Source organism: Temnothorax nylanderi, unplaced genomic scaffold (genome assembly GCF_030848795.1).
Source record: "Temnothorax nylanderi isolate EJ_2023f unplaced genomic scaffold, tnyl_v1.0 TNYL_tig0238_pilon, whole genome shotgun sequence".
NCBI classification, from domain to species: Eukaryota; Metazoa; Arthropoda; class Insecta; order Hymenoptera; family Formicidae; genus Temnothorax; species Temnothorax nylanderi.
The window spans coordinates 69,699-96,879 of record NW_027249300.1 but is presented as its reverse complement, the minus strand read 5'-3'; the positions used below and the strand labels follow the sequence as shown (position 1 = coordinate 96,879).

The following is a 27,181-nucleotide window of genomic DNA, read 5'->3' as shown; positions in this document are numbered from 1 at the left end:
AGTATCTTCCACCCTATTCGCGATTCCTGCCTAAATCCCTGGTTAAGTAACGACTCCGACCTTTGCTCCCTCGATCGAGCAATTTTAAGCGGCCGCGAACACTTTCGCCAGGTTTCGGGAGATAAGAGGAGAGCGGATTAATCGCGGATCCTCGGCGTGTTTTACGAAAATGCACCTCTGCGATTTTGCATAATTGAGAACGGAAAGACGTAAACCGGCGGGTGATAACGTGCGAGACGAAAACGTGCGTGGGATGCGAGATGCGGGATGCGGGATACATGATGCTCCGAGGTTATACATGTAACAATGCTCTTTGCGAACGCGACGCGGCCACGTCGTCTCGAATTCGCCCGTTTTTCCGCAACGCTCACGTAACCGATCTTCACGCTCGTGTTCTCGCCCTCGTTTGCCATCTCGCTTGGACGACGGACTCGCGTGGTACGGAAATCACACGAACGCAACGTAAACGTTACACGGGGGCAAGTCGGGATTCAGCGTGCCCTGGCTTGCCTCCAAATTGTTGCCCGGGTTGCCCCGGTCAGATTCCGGACGTACCTACGTGTGCGCCGGGTAGAGGCCGGAAGTATGAGCGAACCTCGTTGAAATAATATGTATAATTGACGCCAGAATAGTCGAGACTCGAGACGCTTTTTCTTTCGTAGCTACCGCGGATTTACAGACTATACGTGATTGACGACTATAGGTTGAGAAAAGTTGAGAAAGGCAGTAATTATCCAAGTAATAATTATTTTGTTTCGGAAAATACATTAGTAGACTATTAGTAAGTTTCGTTATCGATTTTGATTTACTAGTTGATTTACTAAATAAAGAGTGTTTCGACGACTCGAACGCCGATCATATAATTATGGGCAGCGATGGCCACTCGTCGTTGTCGTTGCTTGCAAAATAACGTCTTGCCAACGTTGCGTTGCGACAGATATACTGAATGGAATGTCTCGCAATACGTAGCAGTCGTATTAAGAAAATTTACTTCGTAATATTCTCACGTATAATAGCCTTTACGAAAGACTTTACAATATAACGAAAATACTGCGAGGAAGGAAAAACAAAATCGATTTCGAGAATAGCATTTCGTGGAGCACGCGCCGCCCGCGCCGTCTGCAGATTGACGTACGTAAAAATATGCGAATGCGCTTTTTAGCCAGTAGCCTGACTTTCCTGTAATTTTACATCCACGGCTGTGCGCGCGAGCGCAGAGCCTCGAGAAAGATTTCTACCGACAAGCGGGTGGAGTCCGCTTGTCTGCGAATGAGTTTCGCGGATGGTATCACGCGACTAACAGACTCGCGAATACTCACGCCGGCTTGCTAGCAAACGATTTCCGCACGAATCGTCGAAGACAAAGAGCAGGAAATGCTGCTCTCTCCGGCAGTCCTCCGCAGCCCTGTAACACGACACTCCACTCGAGATGAGGCAGACACCTGGGGTTTATCCCTGCACTCGTAGCGCTTCCACCGGCGGAGGGGGAGAGGGGGGGAGGGTTGCAACAGTGAGGGAGAGTCACTTCCGTAAAGACACTGCGAGTTCCGAGCTCTGAATTCCGACCGGGACGATGGAGAATCGCGCAATTTTATTACGTAAATTCAATTTGCATAGTGCGACCGGCGTGGCGGCGGCGTTACTCGGCAGCTCCTCGGTGGTTCCCAATACTCGTCGTCGCTATATAACCGCGTTTCTTTTCCTCTGGGAGATAACAACGCGTCGGGCTAACGAACTATATTTAAATTGATTTTACCCAAACGAGATAGGAAAGAGAGAGGACGTATCATTAGAGAGACATCGGGTTACTGGCCGCGTCAATGATTACCCTCAAAAAACGTTCAAAAAAAATACCCTTCCTGATAAGCCTGACGGCTTTAAAATCCTTGCTCGTTGCTTATCTGTCGTTATTCCTTTTGTCGTCTCGAAATCAAAATATTTCGAATTATACGCTCACCTTAATCACACCCCGTTCTAATGCCGCGTGTGCGAAATAATGTTGGCTTAAATTAATATTCCAGCGCGCTCGTATATTCGTCGTTCTCCAGGCAGGAGTAACGTGTCTGTATATTTGCCGAGGATTGTGTTGTACGTACTTCGCCTCGCGAAAACTCCATCGAGGTCGTTTCTAGAACGTACGCATACCGGAAAGTACAATGTTTTGATAAATACCGCGATCCGCGCAACGGAAAGCAACAATTATTAATGGCGTGCAACGAAATTTGTGAGCGGTAAATTGAAACCAAATTAAGCATAATAGCAAACGTCGTTGTCGTTATATTCTAAGTCAGTTTTACTCAATAAAATATGCATGTATATATATTAAATAAAAGTTTGTATAAATGCATTCATGATTTAAATCGCTAGTAACACAAAACTAGAAAAAATTATTCCAATTGTTAATTTTATTCAAGCCGCGAATATATATATATATATATATATATAGTTCAAAATAGTCCGCATAACACTTGGAAGATACGTGGAAAAACAATAATAATTATTTAATTATGCCACGTTGGAGTAATAAAAACCGGCGAAAACTTCGTGCGTGCGCGCAAGCGAGCTTGGTGGCGGGCGGGCGGGGATTTTGCCGTCGAGTCGTTTAAATATCGCGGAAATTGAACCTATAAATTTCTGAGTGCCATAATTTGGCCGACTTACCGCCCGTAAACGACGGCCCTCTCTTTCATCTTCCGTCTACCTACGTTTCCTACCTTCGAGAACAGGTCGCGAGATGCCGAGATACTGCGGCAAGAAATACGAAGCTGGTGTGCCCGTGTGCCATAGGGAAACCGAATAAGAACCTCATAAGTATCGCAAAGTAACGATTACACGGCCGACGTCTAGCAAATATGTGCATAATGCACGAGATGTTTATTACAATATTTTTTTATATTTCTCTGAAATTGGTAACGTTTTCAAACTCAAATAATACCTAATACTCAAATAATACAATGTATACATAAGTATACATATGAATCTCAATGAACTCAAATAAGTATACATATGAAGAGTACAGGGGAAAAACGATCAAACTGTCAACTTTTTGTCGAAATTGATCAGATCATGCTATTTTATGGCATTTTCAAAGAACTGTCATAATTCTTATCTGTTTTAATCAAGAACAGTTACAATTCATTGCAAATAAGGCCGAAAAATTTACCGTGCTGGGGGAAAACGATCATATTCCATGCACTTGTGGACTATCAGTGTCCAACATACAATGTAAACACTAAGCAAACACTATGCATTCCGATATTCACTGCCAATACTTTTTTCAATAACTTCCTAAGATATCTGATGTCTTGAAACTTAAAATTGCATTTTTCTCGAAATTACTCCGGATGGACATTGATCGTTTTTCCGTTTTTGTATCCTTTATATACTATACTTACACACATACATATATAAACACTATGTACATATATACATATATATGAATAACAAGATGTAAAAATCTGTATTATTTTCGAATCGGCAATATTTGTCCTCAAGTTCACATCTCTTAAATGATCGGAAGGATTTCTTAAATGATAAAGCATTCATAGGGAGAATATGAATAGTGAAATATCGTCTGCAAATTCGTATTTGTTCGTAGTTTGAAATGTGAGCGATAGCAAGATAATTGAAAAGTAGGAAGACGACAAGGATATAAACTGGCCGTAGCAAAAGAGCTTTTACTAAAGAGCAAGAGAGGGAGGTGGCTGAGTGCATCGCTGTATTGAAGAAAATATACGGAGAAAACGCGAGTGCTTTTACCTCTCGACAATAATATAAAATGTTTCGCGCATCCCTCGCAAAGCGGTTATTTTCCAAAATTCAACGTTATATCGTCCGTTATCGTCATAGTTTAACGAGTACTTACGAGAAACAATTCGTAGACAAATAGAGTGATAACTCGGTGAATACTCGTGGGAGTATTTTGTTTCTTTTTTTTTTTAAGAAGCGAGTATTGCCAATGAAATGGTATTATAAAAGTTTCAAATAATTTTTAGAGAATAGCGTAACATCATTTTACTTTAAATTTGAGCTAATACATTAGCTCTATAAAATCATGGTAAAATTTTCCAGATTCTAAATAACAGTTATTCTGAAACTGGGCATGATAGTAGATCTGTGATTTTCGCGATATAATCAGGCTAAATTACTTGGCATCAGTGCGATACGTTATAGTCAATTTAAATCATTTAGTCGCGGCAAAAAATACATAAAATTTTAATTCCGATATTAAATTTTACTCTTAAAAATTTTCATGTAGGGCACCGCGCGAAATACAGATTTATAAAGAGATTGATACATTTTTCATATTTCCTCACCTCAAAAAGTAAGATGAGAAAGCGAAACGCATAATAATGGGTTTTCAATAACGACAGAGGGGAAAAAGGAGCATCGCGAACGGATGTATAGCGGAGGAGGTTCTCTCGCAAGTAGTACAACCTGTCTTGTGCCTGGCGTGCCAGCTGGTACACGCCGTGACGAGTTTCCCTTCAGGGACAACTATCTACTTTGGTTGTGTAAAGCAAACAAATGTATGGTTGTGTAAAAGAATCAAATAATTATTGTACCACGATGCCAGATAGACGATTCGTGTATAAATGACACACATTTTGCAATATACCATGCTCATAAAAGTATTAAGAATTGATACAATTAATATCACGGAAAGGAATGAAACGGATTATATACATATATTCGAAATAATTAATCGCTCTTAGAAATTATTCATGCCATATTTTTATTTAAAGACTTGGTCAATAAATTTGTCATTGTAATTTTATTGGTTTATTCTGCGATGTTCTTTAAATAACAGACGAACATATAGTAATTTGAGAAAGGGAATGTTCTAAAAATAATCTAATGATAATTTTGTTAATTAAAATTATCTTAATATTGTCTTGTTTCTCTTAATATTGTTAAAATTATTTTGTCTTAAAAGATCTTTACTGGAAATAGTTTGATAACAGTCTTGTTAATTAAAAATATTTAATTTTAAAAGACTTTTGAGAGTTTAGTTTTCTTTTTATACAATTCTTAATAATATAACGCGTCAAAGAAATATGACCTAACGAAAAATATGTAGTCCGCAAAGGATTACCGGTGTATAGTCGCGTGTATCGCGGCCACATCGGTTTTTGATATCCTGGTAGCGATATCACCCGGTGAAATCGTTACCAAAAGCTTACCGTAACACGGACTTTCTGTTTCGCTTGTCAAGCTTGATATCGTATCGATCTGGGAGGTCACCACGAAAAGAAATCGGAATGGATATTCTGGTATACGGCACAGGATACGAAAAAGGTCTTTGGTACTTTTATTAAATTAAACAAATATCGTAATACGTTTCTACATATAAAAAGATTAGAGATATTTTTATGTTATTTCGTTAGCAACGGTTATTTAATGTTTAACGTTCAAACTTCTGAAAATATTAAAAATTTAACGGAGCACTATATTTTTTAGATATACACTACCGTTCAAAAGTTTGGAAGCACTACTTTTTTAAGAAAAACAAAACAATGGTGCTAATACTTTCAAAGAAAAATGTTATATAAGAAACTTTACTGTCTGTTTTAACTATTATATTCAACGCAATATTATATATTTGTTTCTAATCATTTTCCAAGAAAGTATTTTATTTAAAGAGTTTTACCGAGTAAACATGCTATACTACTGCTCTGTTATGAAGAAAGAACAAGGTTTGAGTAAAATATAATAAATATGACAATACCAATTATTATTAAAATAAATGAATTACTCACTCGTATATGTACAAAATAATAAAAGAAAAGAGGCCAGTAATCGACCACCAAAAAATTATTAATTAATCAAGAATGAAAACACATAGATACGTTTTAACAATTATTATATTTTACTTAATCTATGAAAACTTGTTTTTTCTTCATAGCAGAACATGTAGCATGTATTGTAGTATAGCATGTTCACTCGGTAAAATTTTTTAAATGAAATACTTTCTTGAAAAATAATTAGAAACAAATAATATTGTGTTAAATACCTATAATAGTTAAAACAGACAGTAAAGTTTCTCATATAACATTTGTCTTTGAAAGTATTAGCATTACTGTTTTATTTTTCTTAAAAAAGTAGTGCTTCCAAACTTTTGAACGGTAGTGTCTATTTTCTCTATATAGGAATCCAAAAATGAAAATTCAGCTATATGAATAGTGTCACGTGTCTATTTAAATCAATATGTCGATAATGCGTTATATCTTAATGAGGTATAAGTTACAAATGCGATAGTATGTCAATGGTGCTATTATATCGTAACGAGACAGCTCAAAATAAAATGTCGAGATCACGTAGTGGCGTTCTATCGGCGATTTTAGACATGGGGATAATGTAGAACAGATTGCGGCCGTGCGGTACACCGTGGCAAAGGCGTTACCGGCCAAGGCAATTCTGCGACACCGGAAACTCGTGGGTCGAGCCACTTCCACCGAAAACTCGTTTATACGACCCTGCTGTGTGGTATGTAGGGCCATCGCTGTGGTTTCCCCGCCGGTGGAAACGAGAACGTGCGATACAAGAGGTGATACACCCTCTTCCGAGCCACTAAGATCGTTTCGAGGATTGTCCCTCGCGCACGGATTACGCAATAAAAGTGATTTCGCGCAATTTTCTCGCAGTCGTGATCTTGATAATCCTATTATACAGAGATACTTGGCCTTTCTTCCCGCGATACTTAATATTATTTTTCACATTTATACATGTGGTCTCTATAAAAATTTTTTTTATTTAATTAAAATAACGAGTTACGTTTATCCTTGTGACAGATTTTAACATTATAATTTTGTTCTGGAAATACACATCGCATCGTCAGATGTATGCGCGATACCTTCTGATTAATCACGATACTTTTATTTTTACAAAGATTACTTTTTTCAAAGTCGATATAGAGAGTACTTTGATCGCCCTCCATTTGGCTCCATTTGGGATTTCTTGTTCCGGATTTGCTTTTGAGGGATTATCAACGAGCACATTGGCTTGTGTAAAATTCAAGATAGTGGTAGCGCAATGTGCAAAATCATATCCGCGCGAGAGTTAATACCGCTAATAGAATTCCCGACGAAAATCTTAAGCTCCGATGGAATGGAAATCGACCGAAAGATGGAAGGTTTTATCCGATATTAAGTCTGCCGGATACGCATGCGGTTGAGTCTTCATCGTGCGCAAGAAATGCATTTCGAAATATCTTCGAAACAGCTTCGAAGATTCAAAATTTCCGTAAATATTCATCGCTGTGTAAGTCTCTCATGGCATGGAAAACAGAAGTAATCCAAACGACTGCTCTACAAGTGACACGCTTACGTCACTCGTCCGTAGATAAAATTGAACAGAAGCAGAAGTGCGCGAAAGAAATGACATTCCGGATGAGAAAAAGGTAAAAAAAAAACAAACAATGGCGACGTTGCTATTTTGTTGATAACCAGGTCACTGTAATAGATCTAAATAAAAGCGGACGTGCGAAATAGCGCGACGCGATGTTTCCCGAATTTATCAAATATTCAAACTCATTTAGAAGTTTCTGCTGGGCTCTCGGCTCTCGGCGAGAACGGGTGCGGGTGCAGGAGCGAGAGCGGGGTCGAGCGGCTGGCGTCGCGATACGGCCGCCTCGTCTCCCCTGGAAAATCTCGGCCGGTGGATTCGTTTCAATCTCTATTTCCGCCACCGTCGCGCAAATTAATTCCACGCGCCGCTAGCAAAAATCCGAACGGTTTGTCACCGACACGAGTACGCGCGACACGTTCACGTCCGCCGCTGGCGTAATATCAATTTATGACGTACGCGCGCGCTAACGTCGACTAATTGTGGCGCCACCCACTCTATCTCGTCGACCAATATACGTCGCGTGGGCGACCTAGCACCTGCCCGTCGCCCTCACACACGCGCGCCTCTAAGTCGCGTCAACGGCGTCAACTGCGAAGGAACCTGTCAACGCGCGGCTGTCAGCGAGAGCGCGACTGCCTCCTTTCTCAATGGACCGTCCGAAAATACGAGCGGACCCGCTCGTCGCTCAGCCGTTCTCGCTCTCGCAACAAAGTACAATGAGAATGAATCGCGCCGCGTTGTTTCGTCATTTAACATCCTCTCGTTACGTATATAAGCGCGTAACGAGGAAGCGCCGAAATGCCAAATATGCCAACGCAGCGGATGCGCCCGCTGCTGCAAAAACACGTCTGCAAATAGATTAATGCCTGAAGCCTGAGGAATGTTCACAAACGAGACGTCGTGTTTTAAAACATGGCGAGTCGATGTGACTCAAAGTACATTACAACTGCATAGAATACGTCGCGGCAGATCAAAATTGAAAATATATATAAAAAAAAGAAAGAAATCTCTTTTCAAGAGTAGGTATCTCTCGGAAAGTACGAATATAATAATCGGAGCACATTAAAGTAGTACACTGCGCGACGCAATGTCCGATTTTGAATGGCAAATAAAACGTTTTATGTTCATTACATCGATCGTAGAGAGCCTATCTATTATTAAATTCTTTTAACGAGAGAGATACAAGCCGATACGGCTGAATTCGACGCGAATCAGTCGCGGTGAACGATATAATCCTTCTCGGCGCTAATGCCGCTAATCGACATTCGAGGGATCGATGCGGCATTTAATCGCAATAATGAAAAGCGTTACGAAGCGGTTCGTCGCACATATACGGTTATAAATATCGCTTAAGTATCTCACGACATATATGTATGTACACATGTGCACGCGCACGTACCCGGATATTACAAATTCACGTACGATTAAACCACGCGCGACTTCTCAACTATTTCGGGATTCTGAATTGCGTTCGCTTACGAAGCGTAACGTGACATGTAATATTGGCGCTTCCCGTTTACGGTCCCGCCGCGGCCGACAGATAATCAGCAGTCACGTAGATAGTAGCGATTCATCTCGCGAGCGAGTCAACACATCTCGGCACACTGTTTTCCTAAGAAAAACATTCGCGTTGTTACTACTTCGCTACAAAGGTCCTTCTGATTACTATTCTCCTTGTTCGATCTCGAACGAGGATAAGGTTCGCAGGTCAGGAACAAAGGGCGTGCTAGAAGAAAGGCCTAATCGCAAATATACGAATCTCCCTGTTTCTCTTTCGGCTAGAGAATCGCGGAAACATGACGAAAATGTCTCAGGGAGAAAAAGAGATACGAATAAAGGCATGCGTGGCGCACGAGTTTTCATCCGCTATATGTGTTCCGTACCTGTATCAAGTACACATATATATTTGTATATACGCGCGCGCATGAAGAATCGTTATGTACGTTCTTGCTAAAGGAACTTTAAGTAATCAAAACTGAAAAATAGAAGAAACCTACTTTTCATCCCGCTGTCTTTTCGCCGCTGCCGTAACCATTCCATTCCGTCCGTAACGGGCGGACGATAATACGGCGTCTGACCTTCCGTGTAAGATATCTCGAAACGTGAATACAACAATGCCGCATTGTCTAAGCCACTTTATTGTGCTCGGCGACGTCCGAATATCATACCGGATCTCGACTCGCTCGAGTATGCAGAGCGATTTGCAACTAACATAAGCGAAACGGACTCCTTGATTAAGATTAAGACGAAATTAATGAGAAATGAGGAAACTTTCGCGATTTAAGCTCGAGGACTGCATAATTAGGTGACAGAATTTTGTTCCTCGATTGAATTCGAGCAGACCAGACTTTAGCAAAATTTTAATTTTTTTAATTTAGCCATCAAAATGTTTAAACGATGCGATGTTTAAACGATGATGATTAATGCTGTTCCAACATCCTTAGAAATATTTCAGAAACGGTTCGTTAAATATCTATTGTAGATATTACAAATATTGGTTTCGCATGTAGAGACAGTTTGTAATTTATCAACTGTATTCTGTGAAAAAATATTCAATAGCGAGGAAAAATGCAAATAAGACAATTTCGTTAAGCTGATTGAATATATGGCGATACCATCGAGATCATCGTAGATGCGAATGTATCTTCTTACAACGTGTATCGTGCACTGTGTATACAATGATCGTAAAACAGCTTGAGACAGGAAATATAAGTTTACGCATTACCGACATGCAGACATAGTGTAAGCCTAATCTATTTGCGATTAAAGCTGAGTTCTCATGCATTAAAACCAATTACAATATCTTTGATGTGGTCGCGCAATTTATATTCAGATATAAATATGTATACTTCTAAAATTAATATTGCCGAGTAAGCAATAATTTACAGCCCTGAGATAACGGACAAACTCAACAGTCTGATATAAATTTATCACTCACTGCAGTAACTTTTTTTTTATTAAATGCTAAGCAGTCGAAGGGGATTTGAACAGGAAGTTAATCCGCGAAAATCATCAATAAATTGTTCCCGAATTTCCGTTAATTATTTGTTATCGCTTATTGCAACAGATTATTATATATTATTAATAAGTCTTAGCATAAGAGTCTACAAATACGAAGCTCAATATTGTAAGAAGATTAGTTTTACGAATATATATGTATAAATAATAGCTACTCTATTGATTTGGAGCGCGACGACGAAACAAGATCTCAGCTTTTCATTTTTGTTGTAGAGGCAAATTTAATTTCTAACAATTTTAGGATAGAGATACACTTACCAATTCTCTAGTACACCGACGTTCGAGAAGTTTGGAGGAAAACTCGCGGCCGCCATCGATATGGTCGCGATTAATGTCCGCTAGTTCCGTCACTTCCGAATCCTCTTCAGAGTCCTAATACATCACTGGAATAGACAAAAAACAAAAATTATGATCCAAAAACCATGAGAAAAGCTACGACATAACTGAAAAGTTTTCAATTTAATATCTTCGGTAAGAATTAATTATAAATTGCCAAGAGTATTGAAACATTTTTAGTTTTATCACGGAAGAAAATATAATAGAAATAAATTATTCAAAAAAATATATTATAAACATCTTAAATTTCATTTAAAATACACGAAAGAAATATGATTTTATCTACTACAGATGTTTTTATATGCTATAGCTATGACGTGCATGACATTTTAGTTTATTATTTAACCAAAAGTAATTCTCTCGAGAATATTTGCTAAACGAGAGGAAACATATGAAAAGAATGTAACAAAACTGTACACGGAAAGAACGGTTTTGCTGAAGTACCTAAAAATTTAGCTAGATACAGATCTGAAAATAATTTTGTTGCACCATCAAAATAATTATGTAGAACTCTCAAACTGATTGCTAAAATGTCAACATTTTTTTACAGCATTATCATCATACTTCAGGCATCATCATCCTACTATAATTATTTTGATGGTGCAACAAAATTATTTTCAGATCTATATCTAGCTTTTATAGATACTTTAGCAAAACCGTTCTTTCCGTGTGTTTTCATCATTTTTTATATAGAATTTGATAGCACAAATAATTTTTTTCTTTAATTTTTCAAAACTACGTCAAAGAGTCTCTCTCTCTCTCTCTCTCTCTCTCTCTCTCTCTCTCTCTCTCTCTCTCTCTCAACCACACTTTTTTAAAAACACAAAATCATACACAAATCTTACACATAAATTGGTTTTTTTTTCGATATTATTAATGGTATTAAAGTATCCAAATGTAAATATTTTATCGAATATTTTGTATTTTACGTAAAAATGTGTCAGAATAAAATATGAAACAGCTCGTAAACTATTAATTTTTTAGATAAAATTACTTTAATCTTTTATATACATAATATCGAGAGAAATTGATACATATATTTATATATTGTATTAAATATACATATACAATATATTAAAATTAAATAAATACATACATATACATATATGACCACCGATTAAATCGTTGAGTAAAGCGGTTAAAAGTGAAGAGCGAGTTTAAATTTAAATCAATATCAGACATAATTTTGTCATAATTGTGATCTGTGAAGCTGCTCTTATATATATATATATATATATATATATATATATAGAAAATATGGAGATCCGGCCATCTTCTTTGAAAGTACCAACCGCCTCTCTTTGTGCCCGCCTCCTATACGTTCTCACTATATGTTTCCGGGGTAAAATACACATATACGTATTAAGTCCCGCACGCACACTTAGAAACTCACACCTCGGCCACCCCTTTTCTCGCATTACTATCTTTCTGCTTTGCGAATCCTGGTATCAGTAATGAACGATCTATTGTGCCGGTGAATGCAACAAGATGGAGAAAGAGAGAGAAAAAAAGAGAGAGAAGGATATACAGCCGGCTAAGAGCGAGGGGCGATTGCACGAGAGCGGCATAGAGGAGGTATGAAAACGGCACTCGTTAATGGATTCCCATTCTCCTGGACTCCTTTACTCTCTCTTTACTGTCTTTTCCCTCCCTTTCTTCCCTCTTTCTCCATTCTTTTCCCGTGTTCCTTGCAATGCCCACTTTTGCGCGCTGGTTTTTAACCATTCACGGAGTACAGCTCGCTCGTTACACATGTAAATCCCGACGAACTTCGGTATAGTCGTATGCTATTCTCATTGTTCGACGCGACGCCGTATTTTCCGACTTGTAACAATCGTAAGACAAACGGCCGAACGATTTTCATGACACGTCGTAGATATCGATGTCGGTAATAGCGAAATTATTCGATCGTCTACTCCACCACCCAGGGTTACCACCTTTTCTTTAACAGAAATCGGGACTTTTAATTGGGGAAAGAGGGAAGTAAGTTTAAATAATAGAAACATTTACAAGTATGCATATAGTATATTTTATCTTTTCATTAGTATGGCCTTTTATTCTAATATTTATCCATTTTAGTGACATGTAGGAAAATACTAGCTCCACAAACGCGTTAGATGGTGGAATGCTCAAAGCACAAGATACAATAATTAATAAATCACATAGCTTCTTTTCCTTTACACTTTTAAAGATACTTACCCACTTTTGATCAATACTGATATTTTCAGCAGAAAAATTTAGCAATATCGGTTTTACATTATAGTCCCTGTTTACATGGGGAAAACAAAGTCACAAAATAACTGTTAAAATAATTTAAAACTTCTGCTCTCTAAAAATCGTCCCGAGATTTAGCGTCCCGGCTGTCATCTTGCCGAGACGCAGGACAAATATTGAAAAATCGGGACAGTCCCGGCAAAATCGGGGAGTCCCGCAACCCTCTGACTCCACCCTCTCTCCGTATAATAACGAGGGGATCATCCCTGGCGCGCGGAAATCTCGTTGAGGCTTTCCGAGGTGATTTCCTGTAGCAAGGGTTAACTCTCGATTAGCAGGATTAGCACAGACTACTGTATACATCGTTTCTCGTACGTGTACACGCGTATCGCAGCCAGACGTAAAAAACGTCAAGTCGCAACGAAAAATCCGAATAAATGTAAAAGAAATTATTAATTCGAGATATTTAGGAGTATCTAAAATATTCAAACGGTACTTGAAGAAATTCAAGGTTCAAATTTTTTCGGTTTAGAGGTTTAAACCGATAAACAAAAATTACGCTCGCAAAAACTTGGTAAATTCTTGGCGCGCGCCATCGTGCATCGCGTCGAAGAACGAGAAGACAAATTCTCGCTAATTAGCGAGAATATCCGAGTGCAGAGAGAAACGCATCTCGTCGAGGCGGACGATGCGCCGCGTCCTGTCCCGGTCCGGATTAGAGAGAACACGACAAAATCCATTGTCGTCGATCGAGCGCTGCCATTGTCCGCCGCCATTGTTTGTCCGCTCGTACGGCGGTGATAAGGGGCACGATTCCGCCGGCTCGCGAATGACAGCGACCGAGAGACAACGCTATTATCTCTGCAAAATGCCTGACGGGAATGAGCGGCTTGCTGCAGCACTGCGTCAACGACGTTGAAATATTTTCAACAGCAGCATTTCGAAAAGATAATTGGCAACGCGGACGAAGGAAACAAGTCGTATATCCGCCGTGCTCCTCTCGAAAGCAGCTTGAAATTTATTCTCCGCATATTGCGAGGACCGAAATGGACCGGCGCACGCGTTTCCTCGCTTTCGAAATCACGAAAGCCTTCGCTTTTTCACGACGGCGCGGCGCGGCATGAAAATCCAGCGTTCCCCGCCAATGATTATTTCTATCCCCATGATTATTCCTTGTTTATCAACTTGCAGAAGAGCACGGCGCCACTCGCTAGTCGCCACTCGTCCAAGTTCTGCGGCGCAAACTTTGCTAACTGGCGAATAGCGAACAAACATGCGAGAAATGTATACTGCCCGCCCAAACGGGCTAATCAACATTGACAAAATCAAAGTGCTATTATAATCAATGCAGCCGGTGTGCCGTACATAATGAAAGTGTTCGCCGCGTCTCGTTCATCGCGAAAAATCGAAGATCCGTCATATTCAATCGCGTCAGTTTCAACCGTGAAGCATCAACCGTCGTCACATTTAATCGCGTCGATAGATTATCGATTTTGTAATATTCATAATATTCCGGCGTAAATATTTCCGGCGTTAATTCGAAAATGTATTTCGATTCACGGCAGACGGGAAGAAAAATGACGTTGTTGAAAATAGCGCGTTCGCTGCTCGCGGTTTGTGATCAATGCCGCGAAAAGACACGCTACGCTATAACATCGAGACAGCCAGGATGGAACAGCTATTACACAGTGGGTCGTTCTCGACTATAAACGGAAGACGGTGCACGGCTCGCCGGCCGGCACGGCGCGAATCGCGTCTACTTTCTCCATCTGGTCTGACTAGGAAGTCGTAAATCCTCTTTTGCCATTTGCACGGCGCGCGGCGCAGGCATTTTATGCAGTGTACCGCGGCAATAAAAGCGAACGAATGCGAACGAATGCGATCGAATCGGTTCACGGTGCCAGGATACAGACGACGCGACCCGTCTCTCTCTTTCTCGTAATCTCGTATCGCGTGTCTCGCGCGATTCGGCAACTTTTCAGCGGGCAATAATATGGACGATGCGAGAACAGCAAATGTTAAGAATCAACGATCGACTTCTGAGATTTGTAAGCCACAAATAAAATTTACGATTCATTTATTAAAGATTTTAGATTTATTATCTCGCATCGCATAATAATTTGTAGCTTGTATTGAAGTATTAAAACGATGGAAATGTAAATGTATAGAATAAACGAAGTTGGCATAAGCTCGTGCGTATACGTGCGCGTAGATTTTTACAGCTGTATGCAAAGTTGTACGCTGATCGTAAATGTCTTTTGAAAAATCTCGCGCACGTTCCCGCTAACTATAAATAACGCGATCGTTGTTAGAATCCATTTTACGGTTGCGTTGTAATCGTTTATCTTCTCTCTGAAACGTAAAACACTCGCGATGCGTTATCGAATAGACAGCAAAATCAATTTTATTCCGTATAGTGAAATCTCTGTGAGATATGTCTACCGCATGGTCTCTATGAAATTTTCATCGATGCATCGTAAAGACGTTCAGATGCGCTCGCACGTGTCTCCATAGTCCTCGGTGGTCACTTCCATCATGGCATTTCCATCGCCATCCGTCGGCGGGGAATCGACGTAACGCGGGTCTCGAGAACTTCGCTAGATCGCTCATTGCTCCAAATTGGCGTGGCGAGTATATTTGGATTTAATCTCCGTGTTGTTTGAACGAATGGAGTGCCGCGGCCGCTGCGGTAATCCCGGAGCGGCGATCCATCATAGGCGTCGCGAAAGTCAACGACAAACGTTCGGCACGGATCGGATACCGTGCCAGAATCGCCGTGGTCGTCGTCGTCACGTGGGCGAACCAGAATGGGCACGGTTTCTCGTTGGTCATGGTCCACGTACCGCTCGGCCCGATTAAACGTCGCTCGCGGTCGGAGAGACACGCTCTCTCGCTCAAGCTTCCCCCTTCCTCTTTCTTTCCCTTCCCCAGCTTTTTTTCTAATATATTAATCTCTACTCAATCTACTAATGTAAATTTTCAGGCTTTGATACCAGGCAATGACAACTTGGATAGTTGATATACATTGAATTTTTGTGAATTAACGTTATCTAGGAGTAGAGAATGCGTCGCGAATTTGTTTTGATTAAATAGTATACCGAAAGAACGGTTTTACTAAAGATATATAAAAATTAGGTTAAATACACAGATCTGAGCAGCGATCACGTAACTTTTTCCCTGGAGCGGAAACGTGAAAAGTGAAAAATTTCATGTGACTATCTCTTTCTATTCAACACCAATAGAAAGAGAGATAGTTACATGAAACTTTTCATTTTTCACGTTTCCGCCCTACGGGAAAAGTTACGTGATCGTTGCCCAGGAAAATAATTATGTTGGACCATCTAAATAATTATATTGGACACTGGTTGCTAAATCAAAACTTTTTACAGCATTGTCATCATGCTTGAGCGTTCTACGTAATTATTTAAATGGTTTAACATAATTATTTTCAGATCAATATCTGCTTTAATTTTTATATACTTCGATAAAACCGTTCTTTCCGTGTACTAATTTGAGACAATTGTTATGTTTTATTGTTTTGTGATAATAGGATGCCTCTAGAAAATCTCCTGTAATCTTTCGATTTGAAAACTCAAAGAGATAAAAATGCATCTAAATATATACGTATGCATCACTCATAGTCCATAGAGAACTTGATAATTATACATATGTAAATTCTGAGACAAGATATAATCGCGCAAGTGCGAATTTCGAGGCTAACCAAGGATACCGCGAGAATCACGTGTAATACTTTAATTTTAGAAAATGTGAAAAGCCGCAGAAACTTTAATGGATTTCCCGGGTACGCGCACTTTCGCCTACCGTTTTATCTCCGCAAATTAGGTTAGTCTCCTTGGCCGGCCGCGTTCTCCCGAGTTCCACCTGTCGTCTTCGCGACATCATTCACCGCTGTAACGAAACGGACGTAGCTTGACGAGAACGAGACCGGACGGTGGAATAGCGACGGGCCGCGTGGTCTTTACTCTAACGCGGTCCCTTAGCTAAACTGAAGTCTTTTAAAGGTGAGCGATTGAAATGGTTTAACGGACGCTTAAATAAATGACGAGGAAAAGAACTTGGCCGAGGAACTGCCAACAAGATCTCCGCCTCTCATCTTGTTAGTAATTAACGCGATATATGCGTCGGGAAAACCCGGGAAGACTCCCGTGAATTTTATAGATTCCATTCCAAACATCGATAGTCTTTTTCCCAAACTGACACGTCGATTCTCTCGTAGAACTCACGAAACTAATCGACCTCGTAACAGATTCGACAGAGCGATAAATTTGACAAACGTTAGGCGATCTTCGTTACTCTCGAAGGAAAAGCGGGGGGGGGGGGCATGAAACACGAAGCGGCACTCGCAAAGTAATTGCCTGCAGTAATAAAGACTGAACTTATGAAATGTTACAGCTCGGTTACACGGGGGTAGACGCGTAAATAGAGATAAATAAGAAATTGGCAAGGCCGGCAACGTCGCCATAAATTTCTCGTCTCGGCAACCCACGTCGTTGTATCATGCATCAAATAGTAGCTCTTAGCCTAAGCGCGGATAATAATTATTAAACGAGCGACATTTTACACACGATCGGGAAAGACACCAGCTATCGATCGTATTCGCGTCTCCCTTTTCTATCGGAATGCCTTCCGGACGCCAAATGGTGCCTCCGGATATACCCCCGCGATTCATACTCGGATCAAGTTCTCCATTTATGAATACGTTTCTCGAGTTCTCGTTTCAGCGGCGTAAAGAAATTGGAACGGATTTATCGCGGCGAGGTATCGTAAACCCACGACCGCGAGGAATGACGAGCCGCTGGAGAAAAAATTGGCACAGGTCTGGACGTTCGAATGCCAGGTCCAACTGGAACCCGCACTTTTGAATGTGCGCCAAACCTCTCGACCGATGCACACGCGCGCCTAATTTCAACAGATTAAAAAAAAAGATCGCTCCGCCAACAAGATACTTCCCTTAGTTCCCTTATAAGTTTATCCGCAAAGATAAAAAAAACACGCGGGTTTGCCTGCGCTATTTATTTAATTTAAACCTGATTTTGACTCGCGGAATCTTTGTGTTCGGTGTCAAGACGAAGCGACAACGAAACTCCGTTTCAAGGTAGGAAATAAGGAGGCAGGAACCGATGACGTAATATTGACACTCTGTAACCTCGTTTCAGTTACGTTCAATCACGACAGAGAGATGTGACCGGACGAGCGAAGGGACGGTGGGGTCGCGGGGAAGAAGGGAATGCGCGGATGGAGGTGGAAGGTGGAAAGGAATTCTTCTTCTTTCAAGTCGCGACGAAAAAAATTGTCGTTGAGTCGGCCATTGTCGGTACTCATTGCGGAACAATCGCGATAATGAGAAAGCCACGCAGTCGAAGACTGTTTCACTCCCGCGCTCTCTCTCTTCCCTCTTTTTTTCTCCCTCCCCGCGCTTCCACTTTTTCACTCGAGAATCCACCTGCAACCAGGAGACACCCGGCTCGCTCTCTCGCGTCGCTTTTGTCCTCGAACCAACAACTTCCATCGTGTGCACGTCATTGAAAACTGCAAGAAACTAACCACCGCGTGTTACTGCGGCGTGCATTTAGCAAGAGACGTAAATACGTTTAATTGACGCGAGAGATATTTTATTTTAGCACAATGCCATGACCGGGAATGCCCGTTCCTCGCCGAACATTTAAAAATTTGCACTTGAATGCAACACTGTGTGCAAAATATTTCAAAAATTGAAAATATACAGGGTGTTTCCTAAGTAAGTACAAAAAATTGAAGGAGATATTCCGTGGCATATTTTAGAAAGAAAAAGTTCTATACAAAACATATTCCCTAAGCTGCTACGTTTTCAAAATACAAAATTACTTATACGCTCGCCCCTGGTGGATCTAAAAATGTTTCATCGGTCCTGGAAAATGGTTCTTAATACTACATGTACGCACACCAAATTTGAATAAAATATCTTCAAACATTTTTGAAATTTTCGAAATTTTCATATTTTTTTCACAACTTTGACACCCTGTATTTTGAAAACAAAGCAGTCTAGAGCATATGTTTATTAAGCCTTTATTAAACCTTTTCTTCCTAAAATAAATCCCCCAGAATATCCCCTCCAATTTTGTGTACTTACTTAGGAAACACCCTGTATATGGCAACAGAGATAACATAGAATAAATAAATAAATATTGATAATAAGAGAAAACACGACCGTTATGATATACAATAAATCAATTTTAAACAAGCCAAATACGATCCGAGCTTGGATCTTAGCAGCCTAATAATATTTTTTTCTGTACTACACATATATTTTTTCCAACTTTAATAAACTGCGCGCCGATTAACTTGTCAGACTTACAACACAGCTTAGAGTACCTAAAAACCCCTTCCATCCCCCTAATTAAATCGATTATTCGATTTAACTTACGATGCTAAGCGTCTAAATAATAAATATTAATTTTTATCAGGTTATCGGGCGGGATCTTAAGCCTTACAACAATTTTAGGGAATTTTATTTAATTTCGCTTTTATATTTTTGAACCATGCGATTACTGTTTAGACTTGAAATGCAGTTTTATGCCAAAGCTGGAAATGTAATATCACATTATTAAATTGATAATGTAATATTACTGACGCTAACAAATGTCACGAACCTGCAAGTAGATTAAGATCGAAAAATGGTACAATAAATTCCATAACCTGATAATAAATAGCATCTTCGTACGTGGTATGACAATTGCGAAGACAAACACATTTAATCGCACGCAGCGATATGAGAAATAAATGCGGTTTTGCCAACGCGCGTCACGCGAGCGATTTATTACAGGATTTCAACGTAATCGTTTCGCCTATCAACAACGATGTCTGAAGTGATTTGTCGTTCCGCATTACGAACCGTAAACTTGGACATTTGATTCGTACGGTTTTATGGCGTGCGCGGTAAAATTCACCGAAATGGTGAAAACCAGCAACGCAACTGAAGTCGGCAATTGCCTCGTAACGTCGCGCGTCGTGATATCGAGTCCGGCAATCTTCTGCGCGGATATGAATATCTGTAAGAAACAAAATCGCGAGTTTTTTGTCCTTTGTTACTCTTTACAAGGTTCGTCTTTTAACAGAAGATAAATGGTTGAATAAATGGAACAGCAAACAAAAGTTTGCACGTAAGAAAGTAAATTTACGCACGGTTGACGTTGAGCAAACATCATCTAGGACTTTCGTGTCATTAAATAAGTAAATAAATAAAATTTCAGAGGTCTTCGAAGAAAAACTTTCCAACCCAGCGACCTGTACTAAACGATCCTCTCAGCTCGGTCGACCAATGACGCTGAAGCGAACGGACGAAAGTTGGACGTGTTTGAGCCGCATTAATCCTTTCAGCAAGAATAACGACGTCCACGTACGTCAATTGCGTCGACAACTGTAATCGCAATTCCGTGTACGTTTTCTTTTCCCTTGAAAGACGCTAGGAATTTAGAACGTGTAAACGACATTCGATTCGCGTTTCGAGTCCCTCGAAACTCGACCTTTGCGAGGCGGCCGGTGCACCTCTCAACTGCTTTGAGAAATACTCTTCTTATCCCACTTGACGTTCCGCCAGAAATATACACGCGCCGTCCGCGTCCGTCGTCGCCGCACGCGCGCGACTCCACGCGCGAATGTAGCGAGCGAGTAACGAGATGGGGAGCGTGATAAATACATCCAAATTTTTGATAGCTATTGTCCCTTTATCACCCTTTATTGCGCGTGCCCAATCGATCGCGTCTAAAACTTCCACATTACCTTCCGTGCCAAATAATTGAATGCAAAAATGCCCGGGCAACTAATCGAAACTTGAACATAAACATTTCTTACTTTACTTTTTTCTTTCCTTTTTTCCTTGGATCTCGAAATGTGAAAAGTGGGAAGTTTCGCCGGTGTATGTACATCTTAGTTTAGACAGAAAGATAGGGAATCTTCGGATGTTAGTCTTGACGGTGACAGCTAGTAGTAGTAAGGATGGAAAATGGCTCTGCACAGTAGTACCGAGAAGCAAAGGAGAAGAGAGAGAGGCGAGGAGAAAAGTTCATGTCGGCGTGATGGTACGGATTTAGACAACATCTGGTCCAGTCTGTTTCGCCGGTTCGGCGGGCAAAGCACCACCGATCGGATTCGAAATAACTATCATCCCGTCTTCGCGTGTATCTCGCGATTTCGCCGGTCCGTATACCGGTCCAGGAAGACGTATCTTGACCCAACGGACTTAACGGCGCAATTCTCTTAATCGAAAACGCAGAACACGCTTTCAGATCGGTACATGTAGCCACTTGATGGGAAAAATTTAAATTCCTCGTATCTCGCTCATCGCGGAAATACGTGTTCTAGCTTTCAAATAAAACTGCGGCTCTTTGCATAAGCATGCACGTTTGTTTTGTTCGCTGAGCGCCTTATTACGAAACGCGTAGCGGCATGCTGTAACGAAAATCCAAACTTAAATCCCCTCTCGAAAATCCATATGCGCGCGCAGAATGCAATACAGGGTGTATTGTGTACCTTATATTATATACCTACATGGAGAGACACGATGTTAGGACAACGCGATCGGTGGCGATTCTCGGAGCGCCGGGATGCATCAGCACTGCAATCGGGATTGCACCCGGGTTACGGGTATCTCTCTGTGTGCGCTGTACACGCCGCATGCTTCTCCCTCAGTTATGTGGGCCGGTATCCGCGATCGCTGTGTGCATTCCTGGGAAATCACACGCTTTCCTTTTATCTCTCCCTCATTTCGTCCCATTCTTTCCGTTCTCCCTCCCATTTCCCTCCTTCATATATTGCCCCCCCCCCCCTCGGTTTAATACTTCCGCTTTTCGTCACTTCTCTAGCTCGTTGCCACCGGATTAACGATCTACAATTCTACATAATCGTCGCACGTGCGAACTTCGTTAACCTATATCGATCGAGGACACGTGGCTGTCTCAACAGTGCAACAAAAAACTAGAGCGACTTATTAGCGCATCGCGGCGAAATCGGAGTTTGTATATTTCGTTGACGCTATATAAAAGCTTATTGCTCGAGAAGCTAATCTCTATACCTTTTAATAATTATCGCGTGTTATACGGCAATTTTGTAGTAACCAAAACCATGCATTTAACCCTTAAATTATAACCCTTAATTCAATTGTATTCGAGTTTTCGATACATTGCAATATTTATGTAAAGTTAATTTTATACATATATGTATAATAGTAAATGATTAAAATTTAAATTATTTCCAACTAACCAATCTAGATAGTACTCGTAGATTTTGTATTTAGATTTTGTATGTAATTATATATACAATCGCGCTTGAAATGTAAAGCAAGATATGAAGCAAGGTAATGATCTTTATTTAAAGTCTGAAATACAAGTAGAGAAACACATAAATACGCTGGTGGCGTCCTATATATTCTTAGGCCTTGGCATCCTCGATGTGAAAATTCTCATCAGAGAGAAATTTAAGGGTTAAACGTGTACGTACAATTCACATATAGTGTCGCGACTCGTGGCGTGGCGTCGCGACGCGTCTGCCAGAACGTTTCGTGTATCCGTGCAGCCCCACGGTTATCGATTTTGGCTCACGCACGTATACCAAATCTTCCGATATCCCTCCCGATATTCCCGGTCGGAAAAGGACCGAGAGCGCTTCGCGAGAATCCGTCGTCGTGGGCTTGGGCGGTTTGAATCGCTCCGATATCGGACTATTTCGCGAGGTTCGCGAGACTCGTCAACTACCGCCGGCGGTGAGATGCACCATGGAACGTTGCGCACGAGAAAATCGGAGTATATCAAGAATCCGCGAGAGAGGAGAACGTTATCGGCGCGAGTTAGCGCTGAAGCGCTGTTTTATTCACTCGACTACTTTTTCCACCCTACTATCGCAAAACGACAACAACGGCAAAGAGAGAGAGAAAAAAGAGAGAAGAGAGAGCGAGAGAGCGAGAGAGAGAGAGAGAGAGAGAGAGAGAGAGAGAGAGAGAGAGAGAGAGAGAGAGAGAGAGGAGAGAGAGAGAGAGAGAGAGAGAGAGAGAGAGAGGAGAGAGAGAGAGAGAGAGAGAGAGAGAGAGAGAGAGAGAGAGAGAGAGAGGACTGGAGTGGGGTGAGAATTGCAGAGACGAACCTGACGTGCACTCGGTCTATCTCTCCCTTTCTCTGTCCCTCTCCCTCTTTCTCTCCCACGTGCGAGAAAGGCCGCGAGATAACGCGGCCCTTTGTCTTATCGTATCGCGCGCGCGATACAACGACACGGAGGACGCGCAATGACACGACACGACGCGATACGACACACGCACGAGCGACACGATACTCGGCTCGCGACTGAGTTTGACATCGTCGCCGCCGAGGGTGTCTCGCGGAAGAGGAGAGCTCTACCCCCACCGGCGCTGCTCAGGCGCCACATGGAGCCGCGCTTGGGGTAGGGGGGAGACCTCCTCTCGATAGAGTATGTATAAAGCCTCGAGAGTGATATAACGTTACGTCAGAGCGCTTGCGCCCGGCGCTCCGCTCGTGCGTTGCGTTTGTTCGCTTGTCCTCTCGTTCGCTCGCTTGCTCGCTCGCTCGCAAGCTCGCTCGCTAGCTCGCGTTGCCACAAAGTGGCAACCGGTGGTACCGGCCGCAGCGTCGGTGGGTATTTATGTAGACGATGCATCGCGTCACGCTAATGGGCCCAGCCGCAAGCCGATACAGCCGCGAGTCGAGTCTAGTCTAGTCTCCCTCTGTCGCTGCCACTGCCGCGTTGATGACGCACCCCAGACGCCACAACTACTTAACCCTTTATTCCCTAACGTCGTTCTCGGGGAACTCGAGTTTCTTATCCATCCTAGCTGTCTCCGTCGTTCGCACCGCTGCGCTCAAATTTTCAATCTATACCGCGCTGTCAAGTTGTGAGGCTATTATAGGCATGCTGCATTGCTGCAAGCTCTCAACTATTAATTTTTCATATACAAATTGGCGCATTGAGACCAGCTATTTTTAGCATTCAGCTGATTCAGTTGCAATCGTAATTATATATTGACAAATAAAATCAAATTAGCAGATATTTCGGTGAATTGTGCGAATTGTAGATGCCAGAAATAACATCCGATTGTCATCTCAATGTAGAGTCTATAATAGATTAAAAATACTATTTATCGAGATTCGAAGCAAATATTGCCAGGGAGATCAATAAGCTGGACTCGAAACGGCGCAATCCAAGGTCAAGAAATAGAGACTGGAGAGAAATGCGAATGGAAAAAAAGTTATTTCAACTTTTGCATTTATTACCAAGCAGCCAGTGTATCACAATACCGAGCGAATGTGACGTTATATCGTACGGCGCGGCGCGGCGTATCGCGTTAATAAATCAATGCGCGAGCATCGATTTGCGCGCTGTCTCCGTCCACCTGCCAACGCAACGGCGTTACGTACGTGGCTTCGTGGCGGCTTCGCACACCGGCTCATTTGTTACCGATGAAAGGAATGTGAGTCGGACTTGCGTAAAGTAGCAGATAAAACGGCAGCGACGATAAGCGGGAACGCATAGCGTTGCCAACACGTGGATCTTAATGCGGGACCGGCTTGGCACTTGGCACGCAAAAATGACCGCGCCGTCGACGCGTCGTCGCGATCATGTAAATAATAAGAGCACACGCGGAACGCATTAACGCTTCGATTACCGCATCGTATAATCGTATGTGCGCAAACAACGCGTTTCTTCGGCGATTACGGCATCTGTAGGTACACGACATTGCTCTCTTAACACGTGATTGCCATTGTAGTCATCCATAATCGACATCTGATTTTTCAGTGATGCCCTAATAATCATCTGGTGACCAGCGCAATCGAAATTTTTTAACTCTTGTAACAAATAAATGTCTAATATAAAATTTTGACTGAGGGCGACGCTTAATGTAATAAATAATGCCAGAGCCTGATCTTTGAGTTGTAACGCCGTTGGATGGACGGAATGTAAAATTTTTAATGATAAATAGGTAAATAAACGATGTATCTAGCCCTACCTCTAGCCCTACATGCAGCAATAAAAAAGCTAGAAGTAAAAGGGACTATAATAAATAAATCCAAACAGGCTTTTGCTTATGCGGATGACATAGTATTAATGGCACGGAACTTAGATGCTCTCAAGAAAATGTTTAAGACCCTCGAAGAGAAGAGCCAAAAGATGGGACTTAGAGTTAACGAGGAAAAAACTAAATATATGAAGATGTCAACACAGGGGCATAGAAGAACGACACAAAACATGCCCTTTGGGAAGTACCACTTTGAAAGTGTAAAATGTTTTAAATACCTTGGTACTGATCTAAACTGCGAGAACTCAATGACAGAAGAGATTAAAAAAAGGATAATGGCTGGGAATAGAGCCTATTTTGCCAACAGTAAGCTCCTGAAATCGACCCTCTTGTCCAGGCACCTGAAGCTCAAACTATACAGGACACTTATCAGGCCGGTAGTGACTTATGGATCGGAAGCGTGGACTCTATCAGCTGACGATGAGAAAGCTTTACGTATATTTGAGCGGAAAATCCTAAGAAGGATATATGGCCCTGTGAAGGAAGGTGAAATTTGGAAGAATAAGAACGAACAGAGAGATAGAGTTGGCCATTGAGGAGAAAGATATAGTAAGATTCGTAAAGTCACGCCGGCTAGCTTGGCTGGGTCATGTAGAGAGGATGAGTGAAGAAAGGCTGCCAAGAAAACTGCTCCATGGAAACATGGAGGGAAGAAGGGGACGTGGAAGACCAAGGAAAAGATGGGTGCAAGACCTGGAGGAGGACCTGAAGACCATGAGGGTTAGACATTGGTGGGAGAAGGTGCGGAGTAAGGAGGAATGGAAGGGCGTCGAGAGGGAGGCCAAGGCCCACACCGGGCTGTAGCGCCGAGTTCATCATCAGGTAAATAAACGATGTATCTAAAATAAGAAGTGCTTAATTCAACACACATAAGAATATAGTCTTGTTTAATCATATTATACAATATTTTGTCACTACACGGAAAGAATGGTTTTGCTGAAGTATCTAAAAGTTTAGCTAGATACAGATCTGAAAATATAATTTTGCACCATCAAAATAATTATGTACAACATTCAAACTGATTGCTAAAATGTCAACATTTTTTACAGCATTATCATCAGCGATCTACTATAATTATTTTGATGGTGCAACAAAATTATTTTCAGATCTGTATCTAACTAAATTTTTAGATACTTCAGCAAAACCGTTCTTTCCGTATATATGCTTATGATAATAAAAATTCTACTGTGGCGTAGAGGTACATGGTAAAACATAAAATTCTTTAGACAGACAAAAGGTTAAACAAACGATTTTATTATATTATTGTTGAAGAGCAATTAAAATATAGCGCTGCATTTAGTGAAATCTCTCCGAAAAGAATCAGTTAGTAGTAGACTGTTTTAATAACAGATATATTTTCCGCGTACTGTTGTCTGTAGTCTTAAGTAATTCTACTGGTCCTGTTATGGTTATTGTAAGGCAAAGTTATTTTGCTTCACCCCTTTGCATAGGGGAGACCGGGGCTAAACCGCCAGTTTTTTTTCGGTGCCGATTTTTAACAAGAAAATAAATAATTTTAGTTAAATGTGGTATACCACTGTAAAGAGTGAACCTTTAGCTACAAAATTTATATAGGAAATTTTTATCTATGTTGCTTTGTTTAACCGGTATAGAGCAAAAACGACAACGGTGGAAAAATTGAAATCTCAAAAATGCCGGGGTTGAACCGCCACCCCCCCGGGGCTAATCCGCCACACTGCATTTTCAATACATATACGTACATCTAATCCTGAAAAATGATAGGATACATTTTAATAATTGTTTTTTAAGAGAAAAATATAAAAATTTATTTAAAATTTTTATGCAAAACATTATTAAAAAATAATTGTTTTACCTATTCCATAAAACAATTTAGGCACGTGAATACAGAGGTTAACCAAATCGTAAACTCCCCAACGGCACGTCACATTGTCAACGCGGGCAACCACGGGGAATACGCGTGACGGCGTTCCGGTGCCATAGGATCAGCGCGGACCCTCGAGCAACCTAACCAAGCCGCGTTTCTCGCGGGGAGCGATAAATAGCGACAGGGGGGTTAGAAAAGCTCGCGGTGGAGCGCGACCATTTTACCGACTCGACGGCGTCCTCGCGCCGATTCCTCGACGCGCCGACGACGACGACGACGACGACGACGACGGCCACGACCACCACGACGACGACGACGACGACGATGACCACCACGACGAC

General features: G+C 41.4%; 1 protein-coding gene across 5 annotated transcripts in view; it reads right to left on the bottom strand.

Annotated features, from left to right (window-relative positions):
• Msi (RNA-binding protein musashi) overlaps positions 1-27,181 on the bottom strand; it is a 129,005-nt gene that overhangs the window by 64,673 nt on the left and 37,151 nt on the right. For 3 of the 5 annotated variants that reach the window (XM_071718170.1, XM_071718169.1, XM_071718172.1), the window contains one exon: positions 10,624-10,748. In XM_071718170.1, the coding sequence (XP_071574271.1) occupies positions 10,624-10,679 (56 nt within the window). In that variant the 5' untranslated portion in view covers positions 10,680-10,748. Of the gene's footprint in view, positions 1-10,623; positions 10,749-21,462; positions 21,641-23,049; positions 23,321-27,181 lie in introns of those variants that run through there. The other 2 variants (XM_071718167.1, XM_071718168.1) reach the window with 2 other exon arrangements.